Source organism: Xiphophorus hellerii, chromosome 22 (assembly GCF_003331165.1).
Source record: "Xiphophorus hellerii strain 12219 chromosome 22, Xiphophorus_hellerii-4.1, whole genome shotgun sequence".
In the NCBI taxonomy this organism is placed as follows: domain Eukaryota; kingdom Metazoa; phylum Chordata; class Actinopteri; order Cyprinodontiformes; family Poeciliidae; genus Xiphophorus; species Xiphophorus hellerii.
The window spans coordinates 13,152,555-13,168,108 of NC_045693.1; the positions used below are offsets into that span (position 1 = coordinate 13,152,555).

At 38.1% G+C, this 15,554-nt stretch overlaps 1 protein-coding gene across 4 annotated transcripts; it reads right to left on the reverse strand.

The window, feature by feature from the left end:
• Nucleotides 1-1,438: 1,438 nt before the first annotated feature.
• Nucleotides 1,439-14,928, reverse strand: phf3 (PHD finger protein 3). 4 transcript variants are annotated; one of them, XM_032553126.1, is made up of 16 exons: nt 14,801-14,928; nt 13,026-13,276; nt 11,981-12,097; nt 9,732-11,049; nt 9,367-9,634; nt 8,956-9,007; nt 7,700-7,820; nt 6,605-6,761; nt 6,401-6,517; nt 6,072-6,194; nt 5,823-5,967; nt 5,543-5,729; nt 5,315-5,462; nt 4,756-4,845; nt 3,787-3,982; nt 1,439-3,694 (listed from the first exon to the last, which is right to left on the reverse strand). In XM_032553126.1, exons 2-16 carry the CDS (start codon nt 13,258-13,260, stop codon nt 2,007-2,009), a joined length of 4,962 nt encoding a protein of 1,653 aa, XP_032409017.1. In that variant the 5' UTR covers nt 13,261-13,276; nt 14,801-14,928; the 3' UTR covers nt 1,439-2,006. The 4 variants fall into 4 exon arrangements, with proteins under 4 accessions (XP_032409017.1, XP_032409018.1, XP_032409019.1 ...); XM_032553127.1 differs by having other exon boundaries at nt 13,026-13,272; nt 14,801-14,914; XM_032553128.1 differs by lacking the exon at nt 11,981-12,097.
• Nucleotides 14,929-15,554: the final 626 nt, after the last annotated feature.

Below are 15,554 nucleotides of genomic sequence, written 5' to 3' on the forward strand. Positions count from 1 at the left end.
GGAGTTCAGATAAATTCACTTTTAGAAACTATTTTAGATTATGTAAACTTTGTGGAAGCTTTGTGAAGCATTATCTTGTCAACAGTATTTATCAGGACTGGACATGGTCTGTAAGATTATTCAAGTAGGCTGTTTAATTCTCAGTTGTCATAGAAAAATATCAACACAGTATTTACACAAGACAGGTTGGATCAATGCTTTTGTGTTACTTCAAACTCTGGTCCTACTATCTGTGTTGCAGCTAAAACTGAGACTGACATCAAATTATTATGTTACTATCCAATTTTGGTGAGGTTGTTTGAATTGTCACCCGTTTCCTGTTCTTAGGCTAACATACCTGATGTAGTCTTCTGCATTTGTAGCCCATCTGTTTCAAGTTTCAATATGCTCTGCATTTAGAGATGATATTCTACAAAACTTGGTTATGACTGATTATTTACCTGGACTTTTCTCATAAACAAGATACTTTCCTCCAAAATTATTGCCACTTACTGGATATTTTTGCATTCTTTGCTGGATAGTAGTGAGTGAAAATTCAGTAGTTACAATGTTCAAATCAGCCCACTTGGAAAAGAAAAACATTTCACATTCAGTCACTAAGACCTAATTTTTTTCCCAGTTTGATCCTTAGTTTGAACTTCAGCTAGTTGTTTGCTGCATTTGATGTGTAAATGCATTAAATTGGTGCCATTTGCTTTAACATAAATGACCAAGTGTACCTACTCCATATCTCTACTGAGGGAAAGAAGATCAAAGTTGATGCTTAAAACTCAGCATCGAAGGGAACAGTGATAAAGTCTGTGATCCATATACTGAGGCCACGTCAAGGCCTCTGTCCTCGACGTGGCCGTCACAGGTTTGAGATCCTGCCTGGTGACCACTCCTCACAACCTTTTTTCCTGTCTGACCACTATCAAATAAAGGCCAAAGCTGGAACCTTAAAAACAGTTCACCTTAAAAAAAACTCAGCAATGACTGGTTACCACTATCAAGGTAGAACAAGGCTACAAAACGTTATGGTTTGAATAATGTAAATATTGTCTGCCAAACCGTGGCTTTGGGCTTCAAATCCTCAGTTTTCTCTGGTATTATAAAGTAAAATGTAACAAAGCATGGTCCCTCCCTAAAATGTTGCAATTCTTTAGCTAAATGCTGTTCAGTTGGTCGAAGAAAAACTTCTGCTGCTGCTGCTACTTTTTCCTCAATTGCAAGAAATATAAAGTCAGCTGTTGGCAAATGTTTCTGCCCGTGAACAAAACTGACAGGTATGGTGTGGAAACTAAAGGACCACCACCCATCACTCTTTTCAGGGCTGCACTGTTTTAATTGATTTTAAATAAAAGCAGATCATGCTTTTCATTTTTGTTTTAAACATTTGTGTTAACACTTGGATTTTTTTACTGAATGTAGCAACTTTAAAAAAAAAAGCCACCTTTGGTAATAATTACCAATACAAAAGGATTAGTTTTATTATGAACTGTACATAAACACACGGTGCAAAGGCACACATTTCTAGTGTATGTTACAAGCCAAAATGTACACACTTTCTCAACCGAAAGCTTATAAAATATTGAAGCAGTTTAAAAGAAATTAAAATAGAAAAAAAGCACAAAGCTGCTGTTTAGATTTTCCATAGTTAAATATTGTGTTAAACATTCAAGCTAAAATGTGGAGCTCATCTTTTGTTCTCCATTCACCCACATTTTTGCATGTGACCAGGAGACTGATAGTACAGCAGCATAATATAAACAAGATAGAGAAGAGATAAAACATTAAACCGTTCCAGTATTCTTTTGTTGGTCTGAATTAAAAAAAACAAAACAGTTGGGATCTCATTTGGCTGCACCATTAATAACATAAAATGGAACTTCATTGTTGTATAAAATAATTTTATCAATTGCCAGTGTAGAAAAGTGGCATGTACCAGCCATGTGATCAACACGCTTCAAGTCCTTAAGAGCTCAAAACACTCTTTAGGCAGGATTTAAAAAATCAAAGCAACAGTATTACGACGAGTAGCTGTCTTTTGAACTTCTACGTCCGTTCTCGTAGTCAGAATCCCGCCTGTGCCTGTGTCTGTCCTTGTGATGGCCGCTGTAATCGTTGCTGTGATGCCTCTCTTTCCTCCTCTCACCATGGCGGTCTTCTGAGTGGCCGTGGTGCCTGCTCCTCTCCCTGTACTTTTCGTCGTCGCCGTACCTTTTCTCCCGCTCCCTGTCATGGTGCCGGCTCTTTTTCTCGTGGTACGAGTCCTTGTGGTAGCTGTGCTTCCCAAAGTGATCTCTGTCTTCGGTGTTTCGCGGCCTCTCCCAGGGGTCGGTGTAGCTCTCGTTTAGAAGTTTCTGGTCTCTGGCCCCGGATGATATATGGCTGGTTGGCTCTGAAAGGCTTTCGGGATGCGGAGGAAGGGCCTCTGAAGTGCCGTCCTGGTCTCTCTGCATGTTAACATTCTGGTCTTCTGTGTTCAAGTTGGACATAGTGTTAGAAGTCGTGGCACCTAAGTTGTTACAGCTGCCAGCGACTGGCTCAGAGGCTTCTGTGTTCGACAATTCTTGATGTCCTTGGACTTCAGGAGGATTTGGATTTTGACTAACTGCAGCACCAGGATGACTCAGGCTAGGATCATCCTTACTGGGAAATGATTTACAAGGGGTTTGATTTATTTCTTCCAGCTTGTGCCTGGCCTGTGAGAGCTGCAAATATCCTTGGTGAAATGGTAACAGTGGATCCTTTTTAATACTGCTTGACACGAGGACTGGTTTAGGACCTGAAACATCGGGAAGGCAGGCTTTATCCTTTTGTAGCACCATTGTTTTATCTTCGTTCTCTGAGGAATATGCTGAAGATTTTTTCAGTATTCCACTTAAAGGAGCTTTTGAGCTGTTTGTGTGATCTGCAGTAGCCTGGGATTCTGACTGCAGCGGAGAATTCCCTTCACTTGTTTCCTTTTCAGATTCAGACAATGGGCCAGAGCTGCTTTTGTTTGCTGAGGCAGAATCCCCGGTTTCAGTGCCACTCGGAAATGCCGACATGCTCACCAGGAACGCTTCAGTCGATACATCTGGGGGCTTATCTTTCAGTGTGATTGATGTGTGATGGACCACAACAGGAGAGACTTTTCCCGAGGAGATGTTGGAAGCAGACGCGTTAGAAGGACACGGCAGCTCCGGTCCAGCTTTAACAGATTTTGTTTCTTTCTTCCTGATGAGAAAACGAGAAGAGGCACCAGCTGTCGGACCCTTTGAGTCACCAGTTGATGCATCTGTTTTGGGAGCAGGCTTGGTCTTCGGGGTGTCGTGTCCTGTTGTCGCAGGTTTATCTCCGACATCTGGCAGAGGAGGTAATTCCCCGCCCCATCCCACTAACACACCTGGAAGAAAGCGAAGTGGCTTTTGTGTCTCCTGGTTCCCCGGCTCTTCTGTTGCAGCTGGTTCTTCAGAGGAATCGGCAATAGGCTCGTCTTCGTTAGTATCGAGGGGTTTTTCCACCTCTTTTTTGAGAGAAGCGGTCAGAGAAGACAGGAACAATTTTTCCTCCTCCTCAGTGTTTCTTGTAACTTTTGTGGTAACTGTGATGGGCTTGGTTTCTGGGACAATCCTCGTAGATTCATTCACATCCATAGTGAGGAAATCTCTTTTTGGTCTCTGGCGAATGATGAGTCCAAGGAGGAGGTTGGAACGGTTGTTTTCCAAACCTATCAAACATACCAATTATTTTGAAGTGTTGCATGAGTAAGTTTACAAAATAAAAACAAAACAATCACAAACTCTTTATTGCCCTAGTTACCTGGCCCGTCAAAGGGAACAAGCTGATGAGGAACTTTTTCTGTGGCACCAAGGGGAATGAGATACATATCCTTCACTTGTCGCAGGTTATTGGATACCACCCCAAAACGCCTACGGCTGCTGAAGTAGGCATAAAGAAGAGTATAGGAGATCTCATCTTCTTCTGTCTCCGGGGAGAAACGAACCAGGCACACCTCCTTTAATGAAACAAAAGCCATGTGTCGGTTACAAAAAAAAAAGGTTTAATTACATTATAAATTATTGCATAATTAAATTAGGCATCCATTTTAAGTTAGGCCACAGCTTCTGACACATTAAAAAAACAACAGTCATTTTTGTGTTATTGAGTGTTTAGCCGGTGAAATATGAAAATGTTGGCAGGCATTTGGCAATCTCAGAAAGAAGGTAAGGATCTACACTCTCAAAGAATAAAAATAAAAACAGTTTTTTTAGTAATACTAGGTACTGACTGTACTAATAGTTAATATAAGATGTTGAAGCAACTTCAAAATGTAATCTCTGCAATAATTTTGGCTTTGTCCTGAATAACTAAAGATCCTGTTTTATGGGAACAGGACTGCTCTCACACACAGCATGACATAACTCTGATTAATGTAAGCCATTAATGACCGCTCATAGCAGAAACGCTAGGAAAAATATTTTTTAATGATGTTCTTGAATTGTCTTGTATCTCTAAGTTGAAGCCTTACAAAATAATAGATCTGAAATCCCACTGATTTCAGTGTCTGTGATTTACTTATTTTTCCTAATAACTTTGAATCTGTAAAATAAATGTTCCATGCAAAAAGATTTGGAATCCAACTTAGAAAACTTCTATATAAAGTAAAATCCTTGTCGTTTCATCCATGTGCACCAAAATACTTAAAATAAATTAATGTAGGTGGAGATTATTAGCTCATATTTTAGCTTTTGCTCGATTCCAAACAAAGAAAAGATGCCCAATACTCACTTTTGTCCCAGTTGCCCGAATCTTCTCTAAATAGTCCCAGACTGTTTGAGGACTTATCCTTCCACCAACTTGGATGCTGTCTGGAAGGTCCTATTGAGACAAAAAAAAAGACATTAACACAGTACAGACCAACAAAATTAGAAATGCAAATTTACCAGATTTTTAAAAACTGTTAAAAGACTTAAAGCTATTTGCAGGATACTTCATTTTTATGTGACAAAGTAAAATTGTATTGCTTTTTTTAATTATTATTTTACAGTATTAAATTTCTAAGCAGTTATAGGATGCTGCAAGTATCTTGGTCATGTCTCTGCAGTTCTTGCGCCTGCTTCACAGGTAACAGCAGCCACTTATGTGGCAGTCAAACAATTTGAGCCTTTCTGACTCTTTTTGTGTTGAAGTTACTCCCTGAGAGTTGTTGAGCTGTGTAAGGGGTGCACAGCTGCTAATCCAGACACTTCCCATAGGCTGCACCTGAATGCCTATTTCCATCTGCACTTCACTGTAGTGTTTACTTTTTACGACAGAATCTGAACATGCTTTTCTGTATCCACTTTACCTCCGATAAGTTGTCCAAAATGCCTGAGACAGGAAAAGCTTTTGTCACAAGTTTTGCCACCGAGTGCATGTGAATGAATCCTCGCCACAGGGACTTCAAGTTGGAAAGGAAAGCGGCTTCTTCATCTCTTCCAGCCACGTGATCTGACCTGCAGCAAAAAAGTGGAAAGCAACAGTGAGAAAAACTTGCAAGAGGCAAAGTCATATGAGGTCAAGCAGTGCTTCCCACCTTGGTTCAAAGCCTGATTTGGCATTTCTGAAGCTCTCCTCCAAAACGGTGAGGTGCAGGTCGTCGTCGACTGAAGGAGGTGGCGTGCTCTTCCCCTCCTCTGATTTAGCTGAATGCCTCCGTACTACTGTGGTTGCAACCTTAGCCACCTTGGTTTGGGCCTCTTCCACTGGGGGCGCCATACGACCTTATAATAGAAAATAAAATAAACCAAGTTGGATGGTTGGAATGTTAATGTAATTAGTAAGATCACAATCAGGAAAATAATTTCAGCTCTTACCTGTGCAGATTTTGCAATGTAGATCAAATAAGTGAGACTTGTGTTGACTTGTAGTGTCTTTCTCAACCTTTGTATTTTCTTCTTTTCTTTCCGGGGTTTTGGGGGGTTCTGGTACTTCTTCAGTCACTTTGGGGAGAGGCTCAAGCTAAAACAAAGAGGAAAAAAAAAGCTCAGCGTGTATCATTGAACAGCTTTTGGCTATGTTTAAGAAAAAGAAAAATAATTTTTGCTTTAAACTTTGGCATTTACCTCTACAGGCTCTGGTGCTTTCATCGGCTCCTGGCTCTCGATTTCAATTTCACCTTTGTGGGTAATCTTAGTAATGGGTCGTCTTTCCACCTCTCTTTGCTCCTTTTCAATCATCTCAATAGTCTAAAACAGAATAAACACATATAAGTTTTTTCTTTTCTTAAAATTCAGGCATACTTCAAGAAAACAGACCAAAAACATGCAAACTTTTCAACATAGAGTAAAAATTACCTCTTGAGATTCACTTTTAATTTCAAAGCTCAACAAGAAAGTCAGTACAAGTCGTCAGTGTGTGCAATAACAAACAGAAAACATTAAGAATCACATACGTGTCTGTTCTCTCTCTGTCGCCAGGCAGCCAACTCTTTTGAGGCCAGCTCCTCCGGACTCATGCGAATTAGGTTACCAGGAGAAATTTCCCCATTAAGAACCCTTTTGAACAGAACCTGCAAAAGAAAACAATTACAAATTACAAAATGCAGATGGTATAATGGCAAACATTTGAATTAAGCCTGGCATAAATAGGCACTTACATTATTTTTTGTATCTTTTAGGTTAAACATCAGGCTTCTGTACTTGTTCTTGTATTTGTGGTCAGTGTCTTTATAAAGTTGAAACAGCTCTCTTTCAGTCTTCTTGGCAACCTCAGAGGCTCTCTCCTCTGGGATGTTTAGCTCTGAGTCCTTCAACCTAAAATGAACAAGATGTCTAAATTATGCAGATTTTCTGAAAAGTTCAGCATGTTATAGATTTGGACAAGATGCGCTTCTAGACAAATAATTGTTAGAATTTATTTCAGCTAGAATATATAATGTGAAATTCAAAAACTGGGGAGAACAGAGAAAAGTGTCTTACTTTGAGTGAGGCTTTTAATTTTATTAGAATTTAATTTTACCTACACAGTTTAGGTAAATTGCTGGTTCTTTTCAGACCCAGCAAGACTCAGCTGCTAATATCCACCCTTACAATATATACGACAGTTCATAACATTTACTAATATTTAGTTAACCACTGAAATCTTTATTAACTAAACCTTTTTATATCTACAGTCTCTCATTGCGGAAGAAATGAAAGTATTAACATGAGAATGATTTGCTTTTATTTACATAAACATGCTATTTTAAACAGTTTAAGGAACAAGAATTCTATTGCAGGTAATAATAAAATATCTGGGGATAAATTCCTTTCAACAGTGCTTAATGCTTCCTTGCAACGTGGAGTTTGTAGTTACGAATATACACATTTATGACAGTTAAGTATATTTTATGGAAAAAAAAAAAACTGGGTACATTTAAAGCTTTATCATAAGACATTGCAAAGTTGGTCATATACCCCATAGTTTCTGCAGTCTTCTGCAGAGAATAAGAGTAGAAAATAGCACACAAGTGGTTGTATTTGAAACATTGAATGTAACTAGACAGCCTGCAAGAGAGAAATGACCCCGAGGTCAGTCAGATATTGGGCTTTAAGGGGAAAGTATGACACACGTCGTATCACTTCTTTGCTAATGCTGTGGAGCTAAGGGTCTCCCTTTTCGCTCCTGACAGCACACACACAGAGATGAGAGTCGTCATGGAAATATGATCATAAAGGGTTAACAATTGTGTTTACTTCTAAAATATACTGACCTCTGTGTGAGAATTTCTCTCAGGGAATCACGCACACTTTTCCTGATTGCCTCCACAGACACGGGTTTCTTCGAAGTCAAAGACGTAGCCTTGCTTTTAGATTCGTGTTTGGACAGACTACCTGTGAGGAGAGAATGCTAATATGATCAGCCTAGGTAATAAATATTAAATGTTAAACTGTGAGTTACAAAAAAATATATCAAAGGATTATCAAATTTAACTTCAGCAGAAATTTCAGCAACAATTATTTGATTGTTTATTCTATCAAATAATCTAACAATTAGTCAGATTTAAAAAAATTGGAACATTCTGCAGATTTTTTTATTTCACCACTTGAAGATTTGTATACACTATTAGAAACATATCAAAAGATACAAAATGTTTTTCTAAATAAGAAAATAAGCATTTTATCGCCCAAAATGCAAAGATTTAGCATTTCTTTCATAAATGCCTAATCATTTGGAGTAAAGGTTGCATCAAAAACATCTGAAAAGTTCAGCTCTTCCTGCTTGATTTAACAGCAATACATCGTAGAGCTAATCTGTTGAGTAATTTTTCATTTAACCAATTAATAAGAAGAGAGCAAAAGTTGCGTAATTGAGTTTTTTACTCATTTATTTGCAACATTTAAACCAGGTGAAGCAAAAACTATGCCATTTGAGGAGTTCTGTGTAGAACATATTTAAAAAGTTTTTTTGTTTATCTTAAATGCAAAATTAATTTTTTTACAGTTTTGACTTAATTACTTCTCTGAGTGTTGTTCTTTAAATAAGCCAAAATTATGAATAAAATTAAAATATATATTTTTTAAATATATTTAAATTACAATTAAATGTGTCTGACTGAAAAAAGCAAAACAAAAAACAAACAAAAAGTAAATAGTTATTTTAGAAATGAAATGGACTGCAAAGGTGAATCTCAAAATTCTTTTCTATTAATTAAAACGTGTTTTTTATCAAATATGCAAGTGCTTAAATTGCTCTCGTATGTGTCTGGCCTATTTTTACCCTATTCAATCAAAATAGGGTAAAAAAGAAAACACCCCTAAAGATATATACATATATAAAACAGAATAATATTTATATAAAATAAAACCAAGTACTGCAGATTCTTGTTCAACGTCAGTCTTCAGTAAATCTTGTGGACGTTCTTATAGGAAAGCTGAACCAAGGAAGGCCTTCTGGCCTCAAGGCTAACATGATGTTAAAAACAGAACTAGACAGAAATATTTTTACATTCACAGCTGTTATCTGCACCTGTTTTATGAGCTGCTTCTTTGACATCTGTGGACTGTCGCCTTTCTGCATCCTGTTTCAAAATAAAAAGAAACAAAAGGCATTAGATATACTACTTAGACAATTCATTAAGACAAACAGAACAAACTGTGCATTAAAAGGAAAGTCCCCAGTGACACAGAAATGCAAGTAGATATGGTAGGTGAGATTAGTGTGTGAGAAACTAAATGTTTGAGTGGAATGTGTTATCCGAACACCTCTCGTTCAGCCAAAGTAAAAGCAAAAAGAGAAGAAACCCTTACTTAGTGGAAACACTGGCTGTGATTAATAGAGGATGAATTAGCTGGGGAAACAAACATCTTAGTAAAATAAAACCAAATAAATAACAAAACAGATTGTTTAACTGAGACCTCCCAAAAGACTTCTGCTTACCTTTCTTACTGGTCTGACGCCCCCTGAAGCGAGAGGCTGGGACGACCCTGGACGGGGTTTTTGAGGCGGCTTATGATCCTGCACTTCATGAGTTTCTGGCTTGGCCTCTGCTGAGGGCTCAGGATCCATCTTCTTACTTTCCTCCTCACAGCATTTTAAACACACATACATCTGGTCCTCCTCTTCCATCTCGCGCACTTTGGCAAGGTCGAGGCCAACGCAGTCGCCATGGAACCAATCATCACAACGACCGCATCCAACCATGAACCTAAGCGAAGCATCAATGTGTTTAAAAGATGTTTCTCGAAAAAATGCCTGAATTCAGGTATTGTACGTGTTATATATAAGTAGAGAGCAGCACTCACATGTTATTATGATGTTTTTTACACAATCCACAGCAGTTGTTTCCATCCCAGACACTCTCAGTATCAGCAGGCTGCTCTTCAACCGTTTCCTTCTTCACAGGGGGGGCGTTATCTGGAACAAACAGCTCTGGCTCATCCAAAGAGATGCTCCTCGAATTCCTGCTTTTTTGTTTCTGGAAAATCTTTTCAGGCTTTTTGGCTTTCTCCTGTCCTCCCTCTTGAGTTTTTAGAGAATTGCCTGGATGATGGTGGTGATGCTCAGCTTTTGAGATATTATGAGGATTATTTTGCCTAGCTGCTCCCTGATGGTCGCCAGCGCGATTAGCTGTTACTGGTATCTTCTTTGCAGCCGAGCTGGGTGTACCTGGTGATTTTGGCTTCATTTTATCTTCCCCTCCACTCTGCAGCTTTTGAACTTTAGCAGCGTGCTCACTGTGTGTGTTTTCTACGTGCCTTTTCAAAGGAGAAGCATCTTGTTTGTCCTTCATAGTCTTCATTTTGTGCAGGTCTTCTCTGGTTTTGGATGGCTTGTCTTGGGTCGCTTTATGCTCCTTATCCATGTGGCTTGTTTTGGATGAACCCAACTCCTTGTTCTTGTTCAGTGTTGGTCCTTGTTTAGGCTTTGGTGGTATTTTGGCTGCAGTTTGAAGCTTTTCCTTACCATCAGTCTTGTCTTCATCAGCTATATCTTTCTGAATGCTCAGTGGATGTTTGACACCGTCCTTTCCTTTGTGGAATGGCCTTTTCTTTTTTACTGGAATTTTCTTATCTTCGTGTTTCGTCTCCTGCGTGGAGATGGTTTCTATTACTGTTCCGTTTGACGTCTGCACATCATTCGGGTTTACGTACGGGCCTAAACCGAGATTTGCATCATCAGATAAGCTCTTCTCCGTTACATCAATGGCCAACGCATTTTCAGGTGCTGGGGTTTCTGGTACTGGATTCTGTATGCAGACAGCACCTTCTGGCAAAATGGCCATGTCGATGTCACCACCATAAGAGAAGCCGTCCTCGAAGCACGCTGGCTCACCCGTGTCAAGGCTGTGTGTGTATGAGGGTCCGGGAAGCAACTCAATTTTAAATCCGCCAATTGTGACAGTGAGCCGTCTCAGTTCGACTGTAGGATTCAACCATACTCCACTGTCTAGATCACTGATGTTAATACGCCCCCCCAGAGTCAACTCTTTCTTCTGCTGTGCGCCTTTAACTCCTTTCTCAATGAGAAAAGACTTGCTAAGCCATTTGCCGTGTCTCCTTCCAGGTCGCCCTCTGATTAAGGTGTTCTTGGACATCCTTGGCTGTTTGTCACCTCTATGATCTGAAGCAGAAGGAACAGAAAACAAACATCACTCCTTGTCTTTTTAGCAAATTTCTGCATGTTAAAAAGCTCTCTAACGACCAAACATTTAGAGAACAAACTTTTTCCTGTGTAAAACCATCCTCTTTGGGAAGGGTCTTCACAGCACATAGGTTTGTAAGTTAATAAATTCATAAACTATTTTCTCACTGACCGTTATGAGCTGGACATGATATCTATAAAGGGATTAAATTAACATCGGAGATGCACCAATCTGAGAGTTTGTGGTCTGTCACTGAAATGGGAACCTGTCGATTTTAGCCGGCTTCAGTGCCTTTCCAATAATGAAAATGTTTTTTGTCTACTGTCTTAACAATAAAAAACATCAATAATAGAAAGAAGTACTTCAACTTGGTTGGACAAATTTCAAACATTTCTAAATGCTTTATGCTCCATGTCTGACAGAGGTTAAAAGTTCAAATAACAAAATAAAGCAGCGTTACGTAACACAGCTAACTTTTGTGTTGTTTGATGAAGCTCTCATATCTGGAGCTCTTCTGTTTTCTCAGTAACTATTAGTGTAAAAATTTAACTAATTTCTACTGGTCTAAATATTTGCATAAAAGCAAACATTTATTTCATAGACTCAAAGACGATGGTGAGCAGCAGACTGTCCATCGACAGCAGGCTTCCTTATCAAACTCCGGGTACATCTAGGCTTAAAATAAACTACCAATTCTAAAACAAACAAACATCTATTGATATAACTGAAGAAATTTATAATTTACCAGATCACTATGTATATTTTATTTCAGAGTCTAACAACTATTTTTTTGTTTCCGGCCAGATGATCACCGCTCAATCATGAAATTTCTTTTTCTGATCACCAGATGATTTTTTTGTTGTTTTTCCAATCAACATTTCACCTAACATTAAATGACTCCCTACTTACCGTAGTCTAAATTGTTGGGATGTTTCTTCTGCTTGCCAGTGATTTGTTTATCCTGTGAGGTCTCAGCAACATTCAGTTCACTAGAGAGGCCTGCAGATTCTGAATCCCTACGCAGACCTACAAAAACCAAAGAGGAAAGAATCTAGCTGCTCCTTATTCCGACGTAAAGCGCAAGTAAACTACAATAGAATTCTAAATGCCAGCTTTTGAATGACAGTCACAAATATTACTGACTTTTTATTGTGCTTAAAACAAAGTCTTGATCTATACATAACTGCTGACAAGGCTTGGGCCTGTCGCAGATATCAAAATATAATAATATTTACAAAAGCCCATCTCAAAACTGCTTATATTTCCTACTACATTATTCCTAATGTTAACATTTTTTTTAGTATTAATTAACTCAGCTGAGCTCTGCAGGCTAACATTCCAATGAACCAACCAGCTGAATGCAGCCTGATATACTTGTGTTTCTCTATAATGACAATAATTGCAAAGCAGTGCAATATTTTGCATGGTTACTTAAAAATTTTAAATATTTTTTTCCCTTTTTATTAAAATCAAAATAAACATATGTTATAGATGATATTATCGCTGCAATACTATCACTTAAAGTGTTTTCTTAACTGCAGGACTAGTTGTTGCTTTTCTGTTTTGAACAAAAACAGAAAAGCAGTGCAATGCAGCTTTGTTTCTTTGCCATTTTTGCTACTGTGAAACTATTATTTCAACTCAACGTTATCAAACTGGGTCTCGCACCAGCAAGTGTTCTGTGTTGATAAAACAAGGTCTACGTACACACAGCTGGTTACCATGAGGATCTTACAAAAGCATCTCAGTGTTTGAACTCAGGTCAAACTGGCTTAAAAATTAACTACGCAAAACCAGCAAAGAGAAAACCTCTTTACAGATATGTTTATTAAACTTTTTCTTTTTTAAAGGTTTCATAAAACGAGTGAGAATTTTACATTTTTTGTTTTTAAAGGTACAAACCCAAAATCTAGACAAGATCATTTTTCTCAACATTGTTTGGCTTTGGACTTACTTGTTGAGCCAGCAATGTGAAAAGCAGGATCTTCATTTTCCAACAGATTGAACTGAGTGCTTGCACATCCAAACATGGGGTCTTTGTCACTGAGCATGTTCTTTAGAGAGTCTTCCAGTTTGGATCCTGTCCCAAACTCATTACTGGCTTCACATTCCAAATTCTGATTCAATGTTAAGGACTCATCCAACTGGTCACTGGGTATCAAATGGTTAAAGGTGTCCACAATATCCATGAATGCTGCTGCCTTCCTGAATCAAAACAGCAAACGTAGTATGAATAAGTGGCACAAACTAAAACACTACATTCCTAATGTTAAGAAAACCGTCCACAAGGCTTTAATCATGTATATTATGAATACATGCAAATGTTTTCCTTTTCCCTGGGAAAAACATACCTTATATTTGTTATTGTGATTTTGATTTAACAAAACCATGTTTGATTTGCGCAAAGATAGGTACATTGTTTAAATTAAGCAAGTAGGCCGTTACATAACACTGACAAGTACATATGTACCGAAAAGTAACTGATCGATTTGATATGTCTGTGCCTGCTTATTGAACTTGCGCACAATGAAGATTTCATCATAATTTTTAAATTCATTTTTAGGATTTAACTACAAATTTTAATTAGAAAAGAAATGCAAGCTGAATGTTATTTTCGTTTTAAAGCAGAATGTTTTGTATTTAACTGTAAAAATACTCTACAGCAAATATAGGTCTAAAGGTCTGAAAGAAAGGTCGTGTCACGTAAAATGTAAATTAAGCTAGTAAAACTTTCAAACATTGTTGAACAATTCATGGAATCCGAAGAATACAGAGATAAGTGGATTGCACCTATTTAAAGATTTTCAGCTTCTAAAACGCAGCTACCTGAATTTAACCATAATCACGGATTTATTTTAAAATAGTAATATCGTTTCAGCTGCAATTGTTTGCGTCAACATAAGAATCAGGATGCATTTGCGAACGTTCGTTATATGCCAATGCATAAAAAAACAAACAAAAAAAAACAACTGGGCCAAGCAAACTTTATTTTTTGCTACTGCGAGTGGCTCAACATCTGGCTAAACTTTGCCGTGTTTACCAACAGAGATTGCAAACAATCTAAATACGAGTTCTGGTACTTATTAGCGAATTCAACTTGAGAACTCTTAGTGGTCAATTTGTAAAATAGGCTAAAAGTAAGGCAGCGGATGACGTGTATCCAATATTTTCTGGATAACAGCCGCAAAGACTACACAACAAGCCACATTTAAACAGAGTGTGCGCCACAAAACAAGACGGGAATCTGATAGGTTCATGTTTGTTTTCACTAAGGCTAAGCTAAAAATCCACCCATAAAATTTACAATCAAAACAATGCCTCGCTGAATCAATTAAAACGTGTTAGCAGGCTAGCATGCTAGCACTGCAGGACAACAATCCGCTTTAAAACGCCATCATGGATGCTAGCATGCTTTACTTTTATGAGAAAAATATGCCCCTACAGTAAATCGCTGTTACAAACCTTACCACCACTCTTTGCTTCAAAGATGTCGGGTGCTTTAACATTCAAAACATTGATTATTTATTACATATATTTTTGTGCTAATCTTGGGAGCTAAATCTCCGAAACGGCGGCAGCTAGATAGCTTTAGCACGGGCCTTGGCTATCAAGTTTGTTTGTAGCCTGAATATTGATACGAGGCCGTTAGAAGATCTCGATTACGTGCATGTCGTGATAGACTTGCAGTTGGGTTATTGTGAATGATTGGTTTGTGTGTAGCAGACTCACCTCTCCTGTGCCGCGATAACGTTGCCCACTCGTATAAGGTTACATTCTAGCACAGCTGCACCCAGTAACTTCCTCTAACGGAGCCGTCATTCGTCCCGCTGCTGCAAAGCTCCTGACAGTCGACTACAGTGGTCACGTGGTTTCTGTTTACGGACAGCAAAGAAGCGCATTCTCCAAATATGACGGATATTATGCCTATATTACTTTGCATCTCTACTATATTCAAAATATATTTTGTATATTGAAAGTAAATAGTGTCAGTATGGCGGGGTTGACATGCACCCTAAGAACTTTAAGAAACAACAGCTCGAATAATCTAAAAGTGAGAATCTCTAGTCCGAAAGGTTGAAGCCGATGTATTAAAAATAAAAAGACGCCATTTGACATAGACTTAAGTTATTTAGTAGAATTTTTCAGGTCAGATTTCTACCAGTCCTATTGGACAATGCCTTGTTTTAATATTTTTTTTACTAATATCTTGTTTATGACATTTTTAAAAGCTTGTGTTGACTATTAGAACAATGGCTTCCAGTTCTTGCACATCCACACACCTGATTTAAATGGACTGGTCATTCTAATATAATTCTGAGTTACCTACTGGTACACCCAGAATCTTCTGGAAACTAGGACATAATTTTTATATATTAAGTGCAGGAAGCTTTTAGGTCTTGATCAACCCATAAAGTTTAGGAAACATTTACAATGGTTCTCTGAAAGTTAAAAAAAAAAAGTTTCAAGAAAATCAAACAAATGG

Coding starts and splice junctions, on each gene's coding strand:
- phf3 (XM_032553126.1), bottom strand. CDS start 13,260: ATGGATATTGTGGACACCTTTAACCATTTGATACCCAGTGACCAGTTG. Junction 5,968..6,071: donor AAGCACCAGAGCCTGTAGAG/GTAAATGCCAAA, acceptor TCTTTGTTTTAG/CTTGAGCCTCTCCCCAAAGT. Junction 3,983..4,755: donor TTCGGGCAACTGGGACAAAA/GTGAGTATTGGG, acceptor GTTTCATTAAAG/GAGGTGTGCCTGGTTCGTTT.